The 19,109-nt window shown below is 39.4% G+C and overlaps 1 protein-coding gene across 44 annotated transcripts in view; it reads left to right on the forward strand.

Moving 5' to 3' along the window:
* The window catches only part of NEB (nebulin), a 222,981-nt gene that overhangs the window by 124,143 nt on the left and 79,729 nt on the right, over window positions 1-19,109 (forward strand). For all 44 annotated transcript variants that reach the window (XM_035304905.3, XM_078327751.1, XM_078327755.1 and 41 more), the window contains 14 exons: window positions 516-719; window positions 1,814-1,918; window positions 2,697-2,804; window positions 4,397-4,708; window positions 5,483-5,686; window positions 6,683-6,787; window positions 7,365-7,472; window positions 8,920-9,231; window positions 13,739-13,942; window positions 14,294-14,398; window positions 17,079-17,183; window positions 17,296-17,607; window positions 18,340-18,444; window positions 18,997-19,095. In XM_035304905.3, coding sequence (XP_035160796.3) covers window positions 516-719; window positions 1,814-1,918; window positions 2,697-2,804; window positions 4,397-4,708; window positions 5,483-5,686; window positions 6,683-6,787; window positions 7,365-7,472; window positions 8,920-9,231; window positions 13,739-13,942; window positions 14,294-14,398; window positions 17,079-17,183; window positions 17,296-17,607; window positions 18,340-18,444; window positions 18,997-19,095 — 2,388 coding nt within the window. The remainder of the gene's footprint in view (window positions 1-515; window positions 720-1,813; window positions 1,919-2,696; window positions 2,805-4,396; window positions 4,709-5,482; window positions 5,687-6,682; window positions 6,788-7,364; window positions 7,473-8,919; window positions 9,232-13,738; window positions 13,943-14,293; window positions 14,399-17,078; window positions 17,184-17,295; window positions 17,608-18,339; window positions 18,445-18,996; window positions 19,096-19,109) is intronic.

A 19,109-nucleotide genomic window follows, 5' to 3' on the forward strand; every position in this document is an offset into this window, starting at 1 on the left:
AGGTCATTTCTATTAGTGAGGTCATGTCCTTTATTCCCCAGCCTAGTTTAGACTTTTTTTTTCCCATGTCATTTGTAGCTTCTGGCAATGAAAATATATTTCAGACAAATAGAAATCATCTGAATGTTTTTTAAAAAATTGCTGCTATTATGCTAGATCCAAAACACTAAACAGCATTTCCTTGGATCAATTATCACAGGATTAAAATGGAATTTGATTTAGCAAAATTTCCCTTAAAAATTTTCAATTATAAAATTTTTTGAAATATCAACTATATCACGGAAATCAGCATTATTACTATATATTATTATTCATGGCTAGTATAAATAATTATGTTTTTACAAATTACTTCTGTCATCAGTATTAAAAACCCTGAATCATGTGAGGTCTCAGGTCTTACTTTTTGGAAGTGCAATCTCCGCTTATCCTCCCTTCAACCCCATGTGCTTTATTTTTCAGCTAAGGGGTGGTATGTCTAACACTTGAAATGGTATTTTTGTCTGACATCTTTATAGAATGTATATAAGGCAGACCTGGAGTGGATGCGTGGCATCGGTTGGATGCCAGAAGGCTCAGTGGAAATGAACAGAGTGAAGGTTGCTCAAGACCTCCTGAATGAAAGACTCTATAGGACACGTCCAGAAGCTCTGTCATTCACCAGCATTGTCGACACTCCAGAAGTTGTCCTGGCAAAAGCCAATTCTCTGCAAATAAGTGAGGTAAGAACCATCCTACTATCAAGCTTTCCTGGTTCTGGATTCTTTTTTCCGATGATACCACACAAACTGAGCATGTAGACTAGACTTCTTCCTCAAAGAATTCTAGTGAGAGGAGCAACTCTAAGAATGTCTTCACTAGTTCATGCCTGTAATCCCAGTACTTTGGGAGACTAAGGTGGGTGGATCACGAAGTCAGAAGATCAAGACCATCTTGGCCAATATGGTGAAACCCATCTCTGCTAAAAATGCAAAAATTAGCTGGGCGTGGTGGCGCATGCCTATAATTGCAGCTAATTGAGAGGCTGAGGCAAGAGAATTACTTAAACCAGGAGTCAGAGGTTGCAGTGAGCCAAGATCATGCCACTGCACTCCAGCCTGGTGACATAGCGAGACTTTGTCTTAAAAAAAAAAAAAGAATGTCTTCACTAGTGAAGATACATTACATTGAAAATAAAACTCTGACAAACACCAACATGGCTTTTTTTCTATCACACATACACACTTCGAAGCACTGCAATGAAAATGTCACTCCATGACAACTCAGGAACACAAATATTTGTTGATGTCATATTAAATACTAAGACATGTAGTGTCATGCTACATAATAAATAATATAACATTGTATCAGTCCAGATTCTCTAGAGAAACAGAACCAATAGGATGTGTGTGCAAACACACACACACGCACACACACACAGAAAGAGAGAGATAGACTTTAAGAAATTGGCTCATGAGATAGTACAGGCTGGCAAGTCCAAAGTGTGCAGGGTAGGCCAGCAGGCTGGAGACTGAGGGCTGTGCTGCAATTCAATCCCAAAGACCATCTGCTGGGGAGGTTCAGCTTGTCTATCAAGGTCTTCAACTAATTAGATGAGGCTTACCCACATCTGATTTAAATGTTAACTTCATTTTAACAATACTATCACAGAAACACCTAAAATAATGTTAGACTAAATATCTGGGTACTGTGCCCCAGCCAAGTTGACACATAAAATTAACTATTACAAACATATGTAAAAGCATTTTTCCAGATTGAATAGTTGCTAAGGCTTAATGTTTCAGATATTGATTTCCTATTTCCCTTCTCTCTACAGAAACTGTATCAAGAAGCCTGGAATAAAGATAAAGTCAACATCAGCATTCCTTCTGATACTCCGGTGATGCTGCAGGCCCAAATCAATGCCTTGCAAATCAGCAATGTAAGTGGCACGAACATGAAGTGCAAAAGCCTTTATGGGCAACGTCTTTCTGCTCATGGAGTGTGTTGTAACAGACAAATTACCTACCTTGGAATATTTGTGGCTTTTGCTGCTAGACATTTTCTCTGGAGCTACCAGTCCCAATGCAATACGAATGGAATTTCTCTCTTTTAAATGTGTCGTTAGATACATGGCTGGGCGCCTAGACTGCAGGAGTTGGAACACCTGAATCCTTTTGGTGCCCTCCTTCACTCTTAACAGTCTCTGTTATCACCTTCAGTTTTTTAATTGATCCAGGACTTTTTCATTTGACATTTCAAGGCCATAGCAAAGTCAAAAGACCATTTTTTAATTACATCCAAACAGCAGGTGATGTATGATATCTATGTCACAATGCTTTAGCAGAAACTTCTGAAAAGTCAAAGGGCAAAATTGGGGGTAGAAAAATCTTAGCAGATCTTCTCTGGTACCTTGATAAAGTTCGCTGGCTTTCCCATTGATCCTTAGCTTCCATATTCTTGTAGGGGGATATTTTCAAATGCATACCATATTGTAATGAATATAGATATTCAAACATTCATAGAGATTTGCATTTAGCTTTAAAATTTTAACCAGAAGTATCCTATACACCACAAAGGAAATAGCCAACAATTAAAAGAGCCCAGAAATGAATGCTTTTTTCTTATACTGACTATATTATGAATTCTATTATGATAAATTTGAGTATATTTGCTTATTTCCCCATTCGAGTAAACAAACCTATATTTTCCCTCTATAGAAACTCTACCAGAAAGACTGGAACGAGGCCAAGCAGAAAGGCTACGACATAAGGGCAGATGCCATTGAAATAAAGCACGCCAAAGCCTCCAGAGAAATTGCCAGTGAGGTATGCTTCCTTCTGTTTCCTTTAAAGTGGAATGGAAAACATTAAAGTTAGCATAGATGAGGTATATGTGTCAACTTACTTTGATGCTGTTTCAAAGTAAAATAAAACATTATGAAGAGTCTGTATGAAATTCTTGGGAAAATTCAGGACCCAATACAATGTCATTTTGTCCCTAAAATATTTCTAACATTCTCCACAAATATAAATCACAGATAATAGTTTCACATAAGACTTAAGACTGTTATCACATTTATATATAAGATTTTATACTGGAGGCTTATGCAGAATACTCTTAGTAATCTTTTGAAGTTCATTTAATTCTAAGTTTAAAACTTACTAGTGGTCAAAATAATTATGCTACTGGCTGGGCATGGTGGCTCATGCCTGCAATCCCAGAACTTCATGAGGCTGAGGTGGGCGGATCACCTGAGGTCAGGAGTTGAAGACCAGCCTAGCCAACATGGTAAAACCCCATCTCTGCTAAAAAAAAAAAAAAAAAAATAGCTGGGTGTGGTGGCAGGAGCCTGTAATCCCAGCTACTCAGGAGGCCGTTGCAGGAGAATGGCTTGAACCTGGGAGGCAGAGGGTGCAGTGAGCAGAGATCATGCCATTGCACTCCAGCCTGGGAACAGGAGTGAAACTGCATCTCAAAAAAATAAAAATAAAATAGTTATGCTACCAAGCCCACCCTCCCCACAGCTCCAACTCTTTAAGCCACCCTGTTCCCTTTATCTGAGTTCTTCTCTGCTTTTTGTCTCGTGTATCCAGTTGCTTCCTCCTCCTCATTTATTTTTGCATAACCATAGCTGGTCCACATTATCACATTACCCCCTGCTTTATTCCCAATTTTCTCTCTGTGTTCAAACTTGCCTATGTTATCCAAACATAGGAAAGAAGCAGAAAGCGTCTTCTACTAGTCCTAAGACACTCATCAGACAAAAACTCTTGTCCACAGAACATTTGTTGTTATCTTCTGATTCAAGCCAAAAATCTTGCTTTCCATCCTTGAAACATGCGTCTTTCTTACCTGTTTCCAAAACCACACACCTATGCCCTCTCCCCACCTAAGGTTCCTTCAGTACTTTTAGGAGATCATTTGACCTAATGTTGCACTTGTCAGGCAACCTTGGTGATGGAGATTATTACATGTGCCTTGTTTTCCCCATCTGGAATATATGTTAATAATGGTATCTGCCTTATAGACACATTGTGGGGATTAATTGTGATTGTAATTGCCCCTAGTCAATGATTTTTGACTGAAAAACACAGTAGTTTCATATGGATCTACCAAACACATGTGAAGTAGTCGTAATAGTGTCTGGCATAGAGTAATTACTTAGTAAATGTTAGCTATTGTTTTTATTACTCTTGTTCTCCATACCATCTCCCTCCTGATTTACTCATGTCCTCTCTGAAACTACCTAAAATAGTATTATCTAACTTCTTTAAAGTGAACTGAAATATATAACAACTGCCAGTGTTGAGCCAATTTATACCAAGGCTAAGAAATCATTCTGAAACCATTTAAAGAAGCCCGTCTTAATACATTATTTCCATATGTATTTTTTAAATCTGATTTCTTACAACTTTAGTACAAATATAAAGAAGGTTATCGTAAGCAACTGGGCCACCACGTGGGTTTCCGCACCCTACAAGACGACCCCAAGTTGGTGTGGTCTATACATGCTGCCAAGATCCAGAGTGACAGAGAATATAAGAAGGCTTATGAGAAGTCTAAAGGAATCCACAACACACCGTTGGACATGATGTCAATTGTTCAAGCCAAGAAATGCCAGGTCCTAGTTAGCGACATTGATTATCGCAATTACCTGCACCAGTGGACATGTCTGCCAGATCAGAATGATGTGATCCAGGCCAGGAAAGCCTACGACCTGCAGAGCGATGTGAGTATATTGTCACTAGAACCAGGGAGATGTGTATTTGTGTGTTTAATCCCAGTGCATTCCCCAGAGGCATAATCTAAATGATAATCTTAATAGAATCTAACATATTCTGTACAATTCATGATAGCAGAGTTTCCCCAAACATTTTCTATCTTATAGAGGACTCCTGCTTATGATAGCAAGACCTTATTCACCAAGATGAAAATCAGTCTCTTATTCTATGTAATTAGGTAGAAAATTTGCAGCTGCTCTGAGCCATTACCTTTGCAAAATCAAGATGAATATTTCAGAAGTAGATGTAAGTATAAGGAAATGTCGAATTTCATGTTTACTTGACACAGAAAGAAAAAGAGAGAGATGGGGGCAGAGTAGATATAGATATAGGTATGTATTTTTTTTCTCATTATGCATACATCTAAGGCTCTTTTCCTAAAATCCTACTGATGTTATTCCCAGTGGTATATAAAAGGCAGACTTCAAGTGGTGAGTGTAAAAACTAATCTAAGTATACAAAGTTAGGTGCCATTGCTGGCTGTCATTTCACCAAGTGTCACTTGTGAGTGAGCCCTGTTCCAATTCCTACAGGATACTCTGAACTTCTGTCATGTGTGCCAGAGAGATAACATCCAATATTAACATTTAGTATAGATCCTTGAGTTTTATGAGATTAGCCACCTAACTGATTTAAATAGAGGTGATGCGTGGTGTGCAAGCATCAAACTCTTATGGGCAACTGTGACTCGTCCCCACTCTGTGTTTCTCTCTTTCATGTAGAACTTGTACAAATCAGACCTGGAATGGATGAAGGGTATCGGATGGTTGCCAGAGGGTTCTGTGGAAGTGATGAGAGTGAAGAATGCCCAGAATCTCTTGAATGAAAGGTTGTATCGTATAAAGCCGGAGGCCCTCAAATTCACCAGCATTGTTGACACCCCAGAAGTAATCCAGGCAAAGATCAATGCTGTCCAGATCAGTGAGGTAAGCCAGGTGGATGATGTTTTCAGACAAATTGACACAAATTGACTCCTCAGTCAAGAAGAATTATAAATATGAACTTTAGACTCTTCATGTCAGCATCAAGATCTGAAACACGCATGTATCTAGATAGATCTCTGTGTAGTGAGTCTGTTAGCAGCCTCTGTATTTCATTTGCTTTGATAAATCTTTGGTCAATGCACATGTGGTGAGCATCTTTATGTTCTACACACCCTGATATACACTTCGATCACATTTAGGGAGCCAGACCATAATACAGGCCCACCACTTAGTACTATACTCACAAAATTGCCACTTTTTTATTGGGTTGAGAAGTCTAGGGACAACCCCAATATTAGACCTTATGGCAGTTATTTGTACCCAAAAAAGCTAGGTCCTGCTTAGCAATGGGGATTATCAAAGCTATCTGCAATGTGTACTTACCTGTCAGATAATTAGATGTGAGGTAAGTATTATATGCTTTTCCATAATTTTATTACTGTATTTCTGACTCATTTTAAATTTATGTTGTATCACACATGAATGTGTTCTTACTGAAGTCACTATTGGCACCTTTTAAATAAAAGTGCAAATGAGGCCAGGTGCAGTGGCTTAGGCCGGTAATCCCAGCACTTTGGGAGGCCAAGGCAGGAGGATCACTTGAGCCCCAGAGTTTGAGACCAGCCTGGGCAACATAGTGAGACCCATCTCTGTTTTTAAAAAAATAAGGCAAATGTAGACGATGTGATCTATGTTTATGTCAGAGAACATCCAAAAAGAACTTTTCATTTTATTTATTAATTAAATATAAAATTAGATTTACCTATTTAATCTTACTTAAAATTTTTTAATTTACTTATTATTTGTTTTAATTATAAAATTCAGTTACACTTTTATTCATCATCCATTTATTCAAGTATGTTTTCTGACTTTATAATTTTGTTCATATGGTAATTGACTTTACTAATCAATCATCCCATTGTTTTTCATTTTTACCAGCCATTGTATCGCGATGCCTGGGAGAAAGAGAAGGTGAATGTCAACGTGCCAGCTGACACACCCCTGATGCTGCAATCCAAAATCAATGCTCTGCAGATCAGCAATGTAAGACAGCACACACACATCATTTGCTTTTCAGAGTGCTCTCTGCTTAACCAAACCTTTTATTATATACCCCAAAGGGAGTTTGGCAAAAGGCATTTCTTCCCATTCCTTTTATTTCTAGCTGTAAGCTAATGATAAGTAGCTGTGTGGGTCTGTGTCTGTCTATATAACGTACATCTCAATGTTTGTTGGAAGGAGAAATGGAATGGTTTCTCCAAAAACACAGTGTAAAACTTACAGACATGTAGAGTAATATCTAGTTCTCATTTTTTAGTAGGCCATCCATCACTGCTTTTTCCTTTTAAAAGCCAAACAATATATATTTTTACTGGGTTTTACATGATTTATTATCTCCTAAGTTTCCTACTTCAAAAAATAATTTTTGGGAGAGAGCTTTACTAAATGTCATTAAAAATCTACTGAAATTCAAGCTCAGTATGAAACCAGACTATTTTATGAATCTTAAGGAGAGATTAATGTTCAGTGTAACTGTTAATATCTGTTTTTAAACTCATAGGTAATGCTGACTCAGTAGCTCCCTTTTCAGATTGACTGTGGTATTGCACTCTGTTTGCAGAAACACTACCAGCAAGCTTGGGAAGATGTCAAGATGACTGGTTATGACCTGCGAGCAGATGCCATTGGGATCCAGCATGCCAAGGCTTCCAGGGATATTGCCAGTGATGTAAGGGCTCCTCCTTGCCTAACCGGAACAAACACTACCTAGTAGACACAGAGGGAGTTTAACTTAATGCCCTATAAATTATATTTAAATAGAATTGGGTCATTGTTACTAGTATATTTTAAAATCCTAAATTCAAGAACAACTCTTACAATGTGAGAATCCTTTTGCATCTATGTTTGGTTCTACAACTCTTATGTTTAATCACAGATTTTGGTTTTCTTTTCAATATCTTCACAATGTCACTTGATTTACACGTACTAAAAGGATTTAATTTCATAGTACAAAGAATTCTGTTGTTACTCAAAGTGTGGCCTGCATGCTACTGGTGGTTCCTGTATAATTTTATGTAATATGTGCACAAATATTTTTTTAAATGGTTATATGGTTGTTTTAACGTGTTCTAGAAAAATACTTTTTTTCTCCATTTAGATAGGGTTATACATTTTTAAGTATAATTTTAAAATAAGCTTATAATTAAAAATTATTTCAGGCTGGGTGAGGTGGCTTATGCCTGTAATCCCAGCACTTTGGGAGGCCAAGGTGGGTGGATCACTTGAGATCAGGAGTTCAAGACCAGCCTGGCCAACATGGTGAAACTGCATCTTTACTAAAAATACAAAAATTAGCTGGATGTGGTGGTGGGCACCTGTAATCCCAGCTACTTGGGAGGCTGAGACAGGAGAATTGTTTAGGCAGAGGTTGCAAGTGTGCCAAGATCATGCCACTGCTCTCCAGCCTGGGTGACAGAGCAAGACTCCATCTCAAAAAAAAAAAAAAAAAAAAAGAAAGAAAAAATATATTTCAATAAATAATTAATTTGATTTAAAGTAATAAGGAGTAAAATTGGTACTTGTGTGTGACAAAACATCTGAAGGTGGCCAGGTTATACTGGGAGATAATCCAACAAGGTTCTTGCCTAAGAGGTGCCCTCAATGTTTTCATGCACATAGACACAGAAGACAAAACCGATGTGTCAAAACTTATGGCTTGAACTTATTTATTTATTTATTTGAGATGGAGTTTTGCTCTTGTTGCCCAGGCTGGAGTGCAGTGGCATGATCTTGGCTCACTACAACCTCCGCCTCCCACGTTCAAGCGATTCTCCTGCCTCAGCCTCCTGAGTAGCTGGGATTACAGGCATGCACCACCATCCCCAGCTAACTTTGTATTTTTAGTAGAGATGGGTTATGCCACGTTGGACAGGCTGGTTTTGAACTCCTGACCTCAAGTGATCCACCCGCCTCTGCCTCCCAAAGTGCTGGGATTACAGGCGCCAGTCATCACGCCCCGCCCGGCTGTGGCTTGAATTTAAATAAAAACAGCATCCCCCGCTACCCCCGCAAAAAAAAAAAAAAGAAAAAGGTAAACTAAGGGAGATGGAGTTTGATTAGGCTTTCTAGAAAAAGTGAGTTTGGAGTAACTACTCTTCTCTGTTCACATCTACCAGTATCTGTACAAAACTGCTTATGAGAAACAGAAAGGCCATTACATTGGATGTCGCAATGCTAAGGAAGACCCTAAACTGGTTTGGGCAGCAAATGTGTTGAAGATGCAGAATGACAGGCTATACAAAAAGGCCTACAATGACCACAAGGCCAAGATCTCCATCCCCGGGGACATGGTGTCCATCCACGCTGCCAAAGAAGGCCAGGCACTAGCAAGTGATGTGGACTATCGCCAGTACCTGCACCAGTGGTCTTGCTTTCCTGACCAGAATGATGTAATCCAAGCCAGGAAAGCCTACGACCTGCAGAGTGACGTAAGTGTGTCCCCCAGGAAACCAGTCCCCCATTGCTTTGCCTGATGGCTCCTTCTACAGCTCTGAAAACATAAAGTACTCCATTTTAGTATTTTATCAGAGTTATTGATGGCCTACCCACAGCCAGATTTCTTCAGAAAGTTTTCATTTTCATTTTCACTGTTAAAGATGCTACCAGAATTTTGCTATAAATTTGTTAATGTATATTATGTTTGTCCGCCCACCCGCCCTCCCTCCCTCCCTCCCTTCCTTCCTTCCTTCCCTCCTTCCGTCCTTCCTTCTTCCTTTTTTGGAGGCTTGCTCTGTCACCCACGCTGGAGTGCAGTGGCACAATCTCAGCTTACTGCAACCTCCACCTCCAAATTCAAGTGATTTTCCTGCATCGGGTAGCTGGGATTACAGACATGCGCCACCACGCCTGGCTAATTTTTGTATTTTTAGTAGAGACAGGTTTTTGCCATGTTGGCCAGGCTAGTCTCAAACTCCAAAACTCAGGTGACCCACCTGTCTCAGCCTCCCAAAGTGCTTTTTCTTTTTCTTTTTTTTTTTGAAATGAAGTCTTGCTCTGTCACCCAGGCTGGAGTTCAGTGGTGCAATCCTGGCCCACTGCAACCTCCACCTTCCAGGTTCAAGCAATTCTCCTGCCTCTGCCTCCCAAGTAGCTGGGATTGTAGGCCAACCAACACGCCTGGCTAATTTTTTGTATTTTTAGTAGAGATGGGTTTCATCATGTTAGCCAGGTTGGTCTCAAACTCCTGACCTCGAGTGATTCACCTGCCTCAGCCTCCCAAAGTCCTGGGGCCTTTTCTTAAACATTGGAACATCCATGGTCCTTCAGCTATGTATCGAAGAAGGGCAGGACCATCTTCCTCAAACTTAATTTGAAAAGTTAGCAGCCGGGCATGGTGGCTTATGCCTTTGGGAGGCTGAGGCAGGTGGATCATGAGGTCAGGAATTCAGGACAAGCCTGGCCAACATGGTGAAACCCCATCTCTACTAAAAATACAAAAATTAGCTGGGCATGGAGGCACATGCCTGTAATCCCAGCTACTCAGGAGGCTGAGGCAGGATAATTTCTTGAACCAAGCCCCAGGAGGTGGAGGTTGCAGTGAGCTGAGATCACGCCACTGCACTCCAGCCTGGGCTACAGAGTGAGACTCTGTCTCCAAAAAAAAAAAAAAAGAAAAGAAAAGTTAGCAGCACGCTCCAGACCACTTGTAGTCTTTCATGAACTCACCTAAGGCATTTTTAGATTTACTCATATTTTCGGCCCCTTCAAACTTTTAAAAATGATGGATTCCAGAAGGTTACTTATTTCCTGTATAGAATGGATAACTTAAAAATTATCTGACCTTGGTTCCCTTAAGCTTCTAGAGATACTTTTTTTAAAATAATGAATGAATTCATTACAGGAAAGTATGCTCATGCTTTAAAATGCATTGACAAGTGGTGGATTTAAGACAGTTTCTGGAGAAATATAGTCTCTTCATTAACCTGGACCATATTAGTGTATAGAGATAAATACATCAATTAAGTTCTTAAAGAATAAGAAAGGGAAATTTCAGGATGTATATGTAATTTTCATTGAAAATACGTTCTTTTGAATTTTAAGTATTCATCATACTTTAAACATTAATACATATAGTGTCATTTTATTAAGGTAGAAATGTTTCAACATTTTTTACTCCTCATACTATACTTTTCCCCTGATATTTTTAACTAGCTATCCTATTAACTAGCTATCAAAATACCATTTCTGAGCTGAGCAGCACTATTGCTTTTTTAAAAAGGAAAAAAAAAGGAGTCTCTGTTGCCCAGCCTGGAGTGCAATGGAGCAATCTCAGCTCACTGCAACTTCCACCTCCTGGTTCAAATGATTCCCCTGCCTCAGGCTCCTGAGTAGCTGGGATTATGGGCCCTTGCCACTGTGCCCAGCTAATTTTTTGTATTTTAGTAAAGATGGGGTTCCACCATGTTGGCCAGGCTGGTCTCAAACTCCTGACTTCAAGCGATCCACCCAACTCAGCCTCCCAATGTTCTGGGATTACAGGTGTCAGCCACCATGCCTGGCCCACAATGGCTTTTTATAAAATGCATAACTGGTTTATTAGGTTTCTGCAGAGAAACAGAACCAATACAATGTAACAGGGGATTTATTTGTGTTGCTGACTCATGTGATTATGGAGGCTGAGACGTCCCGCAGTAGTCCATCTGTAAGCTGGAGAACCAGGGAAGTCCACACTATAGCTCAGTCCAAGTCCAAAGGCCTGAGAACTAGACAAGCCAAGGGTAGAATTCTCGGTCTGTGGCCAAAAGCCTGAGAACCTGGGGGTCTATGGGTGTAAGTCCCAGATTCTAAAGGCTGGAGAGCCTGGAGTCCTGATGTCCAACAGCAGAAGAGGAAGGGTATCCCAGCTCCGGAAGAGAGAGAGAATTTGCCTTTTCTTTGCCTTCCTGTTCTATCCAGGCCCTTAGCCAGTTGAGTGGTGCCCACCTACATTGGGTGAGAGTGGATCCTCCTCAGTCAGTCCACTGATTTAAATGCCAATCTCTTCCAGAAACACTGTAACAGACACATCCAGAAATAATGCTTTACCAGCCGTATGGTAAGCTCAGCCAAGTTGATACCTGCATCACAAGCTGGGAGTGGTGGTGCACACCTGTAGTCCCAACTACTCAGGAGGCTGAGGTGGGAGAATCACTTGAGTCCAGCCTAAGCAACATAGCAAGACCCTGTTTCTAAATATTAAAAATGAAAAATTAAATTAACCATAACACTACTGTTTAAAATATAACAATTTTATCTCCTTAACCACTTTGCCTATATTTGAGGAAGCATGTTTAGATAACTAAGAATGTGGAAATCACAATTCAAAAAGGAGTGCTATCTTAGAAAAAGAAAACTCAGTTAAGACCAAAATTGTAAAACTAGTGATCAAATTCTTAATCATCCTTTAAAAAAATGCTTATTGAACACACTTTGTGCCAGGCATGTGGTAAGCACTAAAGATACAATGGTGAAAAAAGAAGAAGAGAAAACATGACTTAGGGCTGGGCGTGGTGGCTCACACCTGTAATTCCAGCACTTTGGGAGGCTGAGGTGGGTGGATCACAAGGTCTGGAGTTCAAAACCAACCTGGCCAACATGGTGAAACCCTGTCTCTACTAAAAATACAAAAATTAGCCAGGTGTGGCGGCACGTGCCTGTAATTCCAGCTACTCAGGAGGCTGAGGCAGGAGAATCACTTGAACCCATGAGGTGGAGGTCACAGTGAGCTGAGATTGCGCCACTGCACTGCAGCCTGGGAGACAGAGTGAGACTCCGTAGCAAAAAAAAAAAAAACCCCACAAAAAACATGACACAGCTCCTGACTTTAGGGAGTTCACATTGATAACTGAGACCTAGATGTTCATCAAAGAATAAAAGTGGAATGACTGAGAGTGATCCAAGGTGCTATGAAGAGAGATCAAGAAAGTTCTTCTGAGAAGGCACCAATTTCACAGGGATATGAAAAAAAAATTAGGAGTCGGGTCAGTTAGGAGGACATGGGGCATTCCTTCAGGGTGACCAACATATGCAAAGAGGGCTGATGAGATTATAAATTGAAAGCTAGGCTGTGTCATCAGGACACACAGGGCCATTGGAAGTGCAGATGACTCAAGGCTGGAAGAGTACGTGGGGGCTGCTGCCAGACCATTCATCCCCTTCTAGTCTGCGTCAGGGATTTGTACCTTTATCCTATGACCAATGGGAAGCCACAGATTAGGGAGAAAGTTGTGACAGCTGATTTGAATTCTGAATTTTGAAAAGATCATTTTTGCTGCTGTGTGGAAAACTTACTAGAAAGCCCATTATTATTGCTTTAAAGTCCACTTTGGTTATGGTGTGATGACTGCCTAAACATTATTCAAAAGTCTTCCATGCATTCTCTCAAATGGGGAGCTGCTGCTACATCACCTTGCCTTTTACAATGCATGTGGACACTTCCACACAGACCCTTGCCACAGAAAATAAGCAAAATAAAATGCCTTTGTGCATTTAAAGTATTATGTTTGTAAGGCTAGTGCTCTGTTTTAATTATTCTTTGTGGAAGATAAAATATAAGAGTCTGGGCATGATGACTCATGCCTGTAATCCCAGCACTTCAGGAGGCTGAGGTGGGAAGATTACCTGAAGTCAGGGGTTTGAGACCAGCCTGGCTAACATGGCAAAACCTCATCTCCACTTAAAAAATAAATACAAAAATTAGCTGGGCATGGTGGCACATGCCCGTAGTCCCAGACACTCAGGAGGCTAAGGCAGGAGAATCGCTTGAACTCAGGAGGCAGAGATTGCAGTAAGCTGACATCATGCCACTGTACTCCAGCCTGGGTGACAGAATGAAACTCTGTCTCAAAAAAGGAAAAAAAATTATGTATATATGTATGTCATAAAACCTTACTCATTTTACCACACACATATACAATAAAACACAAATCCTGCTTCTACCTGTGTTTTCTTTTTCAGGCCCTCTACAAGGCTGACTTGGAGTGGTTGCGTGGCATTGGCTGGATGCCCCAAGGTTCTCCTGAAGTACTGAGAGTCAAAAATGCCCAGGAGATCCTTTGTGACAGTGTCTATCGGACGCCTGTGGTGAACCTTAAGTACACAAGCATTGTTGACACTCCTGAAGTGGTCCTCGCTAAAGCTAATGCTGAAAATATTAGTATAGTAAGTCAGTTTTCTTCTGTATTAAAATTGAATTCATGCTATAAAGAAATGAGAAATAATAAACCTAGTAATCTATTATAGAATAATAATAATGTTGTTAATAACAAATTTTATTAATACTGATAGTATTGTCTTGGTTTGCTTATTAGTTTTAAGTAAAAACTCAAAGTGTTAAAAATAGGGAATAATAATAGCTCTTACATCAAATCTGAGTAACTTATGTGAAAAGATTCCAGACATCTTTGCCCTAATATGAAAAGATTCTGGATCAGATCTGAAATAAAATTTAAAAGTTACATACCGGGGCTAGTGACATGAAAATTGTAATTTTATCATTATTTCTTTCCATAGCCAAAGTACAGAGAGCTTTGGGACAAGGATAAAACTTCAATCCACATAATGCCAGATACTCCTGAAATTAATCTCGCTAGAGCAAATGCTCTCAATGTGAGCAGTGTAAGTACCACAACAGACTCCCTTTTGTTTGAAAAGTTTCCCAGTCGGTGCTATACTATGACCATGGAACTCTGGATCACCAAGGGAGGGAAGATGGACTTGGTGGGATGGGGAAGACTCTTGCAGTCAGCCTTGACTAGGAGTGAGGCAAGGAGATCCCTGGTGATTAACTGAGCAAGGCCAATTACTGGTAAGTCAATATCTCCATGACAAAGGTCTCCCGAGTTGTCTTTTTTTGAATAAGGGGACAAAGAAGGTGAAAGAGGAATGAAGAGATGCACAAACAAGTAAGGAGAATTAATTATGATAAACTCAAATAAATAAAACTCAGATAAACTCAAAATAATTATGAGAATTCTTTGCAAAAATATATGAATTAATTTTAAAATGTGGATCTATGGAGGTTTTCTAGAAAATTATAAGTGACAAATACTGACCCAAGGAAAAAAAAAACAAAAAACATATTGTAAGAAATTAAGAGGTTTCTTAATTGAGAAATTAAGGAGAAAATTTAAACACTTTGCTTCTTACTTTCAAATGTCAGAGTCCTCTTGATGTTTTCAAAACTTCGATAAATAAATTACCAGGAGCCTAGTGAAAGAAAAAAATCCATTGAAATTACCAAAACTTTACAAAGATAGAGTCACAAATTAAAAACCTAGACTGGCTGGGCATGGTGGCTCATGCCTATAATCTCAGCACTTCAGGAGGCCAAGGCCAGAGGATGGCTTGAGCCCAGGAGTTCAATACCAGCCTAGGCAACATTGGCAGATCCCATCTCTGCAAGAAAATAAAAAATAAATAAATTAGTTGGGCACAGTGACATGCACCTGTGGTCCCAGCTACTTGGGGGCCTGAGGTGGGAAGATCACTTGAGCCCAGGAGGTAGAGGCTGCAGTGGGCCATAATCATGCCACTGCATTCCAGCCGGGGTGACAGAGCAAGACCCTGTCTCAAATAAATAAATAAATAAAATTTAAACTGTAGGCCAGTAGTTATGGGGGGAATCTTAAATAAAATATTAACAAATCAAATTCAGCTTTACATTCAAATGATATGGTAAAATCAACTGGGGTTCATGCAGGAATGCCAAGAGGGCCCGATATTCAGAGACCTAATTTTATTAAATTTAAATGGCATTTGACAAAAATCCAATATCCACTCTTATTTTTTTAATAAAATTTCAGTTAAGAAAGAATAAATATTTTCTTGACATGACTGAAAAATAAATCTCAAATCAAAGGCCAACTCATCCTCAGTGAGCAAACATTCATATCAGGATTCAAACAAGGATGCCCCTAATGTCATCATGATTTAATACTTCCTGAAAGTTTTGGCCAAGTGAGCAAGCCTCTCACTGATGCTAATATAATTATTTAAGAATAAGAACAGAAGATAAACATTGGAAAGAAAGAGGCCAAATTATTATTATTTGCAGAAGATATCATTTTAAGCCTTAAAATAGCAAGAGAATCAACTGAAAAAAAAAAAACCTATTAGTGAGTACAAGACAATTACATGGCTGGCTACACAATTCAAGAAAGTTCAAGGAAGATGCCATCTTCATGGATCACACAGATTGCTTGTGTGTAGAATAGTATGACCTCAGAAGGAGGATACTACCTTAGTACAATTTGCCAAGGCTTGGAACTTTGCCTTCTTTCAAAAGAATAATAAGTCTTTTGAAAAGAAGGAGGCTGCCAGCAAAGATTCCTTACCATGTGCCAAACAGCTCTATAATTCTACTGTAATGAGCCACTTGGGGACCAATTTTTTCCAATGTTTAAGAAGAAAACACAATTTTAGGGCACTGATGTATTTTCTCTTTTGGACCAGATATTAATATCATGGTGCAGTGCATTCTTGTCAAGAGGCTGAATCAAGGGTTAGTCAGTTCTTTGTTGCAGCATAGACTCCTCTTCCCACTCAATCCATAGGCATCTGTGGCAGGAGAAATCTGGAGTCTCATATGCTCTCTTGCATGATACATTTCTCAGCTGAAAACACCAGAACCCTATATAAGCAAGACCAATATTCAAAACTATGCTAAAAGTAAAATGATTAACTTTATTTAGATATTAATGAGAATGACTTCCATTTTGGAAGAAATCAAACAACCCATGTGAATGCTAACTAAACTGTAAAGACATTTTCTTTACACGCGTATCACCATTACTGCAATCTTGATTAAATCCACAATTTAAAACTGCTGCCATGATTTAGAAAGCACAATTTTAGCAGAATATTTGTTTTTGATTTTATGGGTAACAAAGCAAATTCATGTTAAAATGACTCATTTAATCTTCACACTCACTATATGAGTAAGATATTGTTATTTTGTTTTCAGATTTTTAAAATAGAGATTTTTAAATATTAAGAAATTTTCCCATGTTCTCAAAGTTATTAGTAGCTAAAAAACCTTGGGTCTCAGGCCCAGCATTATTCGTTGTTGTTAGTTAAAATATATATATAGAGAGAGAAAATGGCTGGGCATGGTGGCTCATGCCTGTAATCCCAGCACTTTGGGAGTCCAGGGAGGGTGAATCACTTGAGACCAGAAGTTCAAGACTCAAGTCCTTTGGCTTCAAAACTGTGCCCCTGTGATATTAATTTCACTTGAGCCATTGAAGGTATTGATAAATTTGAATCTAGGAGGATACCTTATTTTTCTCCTTTTCAGAAACTTTACCGTGAGGGCTGGGATGAAGTGAAGGCAGGCTGTGATGTCCGGCTGGATGCTATCCCCATCCAGGCTGCCAAGGCCTCCAGGGAGATTGCCAGTGACGTGAGTGGCCATTTTTAACTTCTCAATTTTTTTTTTTTTTTTTTTTAGCCAATGCCCTAGGTATATCAAAAGGACATGCTGTGACCCATCTGCTTTATTTTTGCATCTCCAGTATAAATATAAGCTTGACCATGAGAAGCAGAAGGGACACTACGTGGGCACCCTCACAGCCAGGGATGACAACAAGATCCGCTGGGCCCTCATAGCTGACAAGCTCCAGAATGAACGGGAGTACCGGCTGGACTGGGCCAAATGGAAGGCCAAGATCCAAAGCCCCGCGGACATGCTTTCCATCCTGCACTCGAAAAATTCCCAGGCTCTGGTCAGTGATGTGGATTACCGCAATTACCTGCACCAGTGGACCTGCATGCCCGACCAGAATGATGTGATTCAGGCCAAGAAGGCCTACGAACTGCAGAGTGACGTGAGTGGGCTGCATCTGGGGATAAATGAACTCTTTTCTCACTTGGCCATGACTCACAGAGAATTTATGACACTAAAGCCTTTGTCATCATTTTACAACTTCATATCACCAAGAATTTAGTATTAGTGAGACCTTATAGTATGGTATCAAAATCATCAAATCCAAGAAGGACCTAGACTTTATATCAAGAAATGAATGGTAGTGTGAATACAGGTCTTAATTGTATCAGTTAAAGAAAACTGAAAATATTCTTTCTGTAGAATTTAGGTAGTAATAGAGGCTTATAGCCAGTAAGATATTAGCAGCCCACAGACAGTCCATGGACAGGTTGCAGGCACAGACATGCTTTTTTAATTGATACATTTGAAATACATGCCTCTCAGGTTCAAGTGATTAAATTGCCAAGTTTTTAAAATCCAAAAACTTTTGTGTACAAATATAGGATTTCCCATTTCTCTTGAAAATTCAGACAGTGAAGCTCTGAATTATCCTTTAGTAACAATAACCAGAACAGAATTGAGGATAACCCCCTTTAAATAAAAATATATGCACTGGTTTGTCACACTGCCTGGCCACCTAGTTAATTTTCCTACATTACCTGTGTGGCTGCTTGAGTATGTCCTCCTTGGCTTATACAGCATTTACATTGTATTTCTTCATCAGACCAATGGGTGGGCTAACTAGGACCACATGACAAGGGTTGCTGAACTCATTCTGGCCTTGTTTTCACAGAATGTGTACAAGGCTGACTTGGAGTGGTTGCGTGGAATTGGGTGGATGCCAAATGACTCTGTGTCCGTCAATCATGCCAAACATGCTGCAGACATCTTCAGTGAGGTATTCCAAGATTTTACCCTGACATTCAGTACACTTCCCAAGAAAGTGACAAAATACACAAACTAAAACGTAGTCATCTAATATCAGCAATTTTAACCATTTTGATTGCTGTAATTTAAACCAGACATATATATTTTTGAAAATGTACTGTCCCAATCACATTGTGGGACCACATCTGTAATATAATATCCAGCACACTCACCAATACTTGGGATTGCATAAATGGAAAAATCCCTTTGTGAGCAATAACAATATACGTGGGAAAAGATTGTTCCCTTGGAAAAATGTATATTATGATACACATAATTATACAGTATATAACTTTGAGAACTAAGCAGACTTCCTATTTTAAAATCTGTGGGAGGCATAAGAAGCCAATGCATTTGTTTAAAAAATAAAATGCTAAAAAGAAAGCCAAATTCCCAAGAAGATGCTATTCAAATGCGGCACTGTATGTTTCTAGTAGAGAAGGACCCTAAATTTAGTGTGTATTTCTCCGCTCACACACGTCCAGGAATTACAACTATCTAAAAGATGCTTTCTTTCCCATAGAAAAAGTACCGCACCAAAATAGAAACTCTCAACTTTACTCCTGTGGATGACAGAGTTGATTATGTGACAGCAAAACAAAGTGGCGAGATCCTTGATGATGTAAGAATATGGCT

Source organism: Callithrix jacchus, chromosome 6 (assembly GCF_049354715.1).
Source record: "Callithrix jacchus isolate 240 chromosome 6, calJac240_pri, whole genome shotgun sequence".
Classification (NCBI taxonomy): Eukaryota; Metazoa; Chordata; class Mammalia; order Primates; family Cebidae; genus Callithrix; species Callithrix jacchus.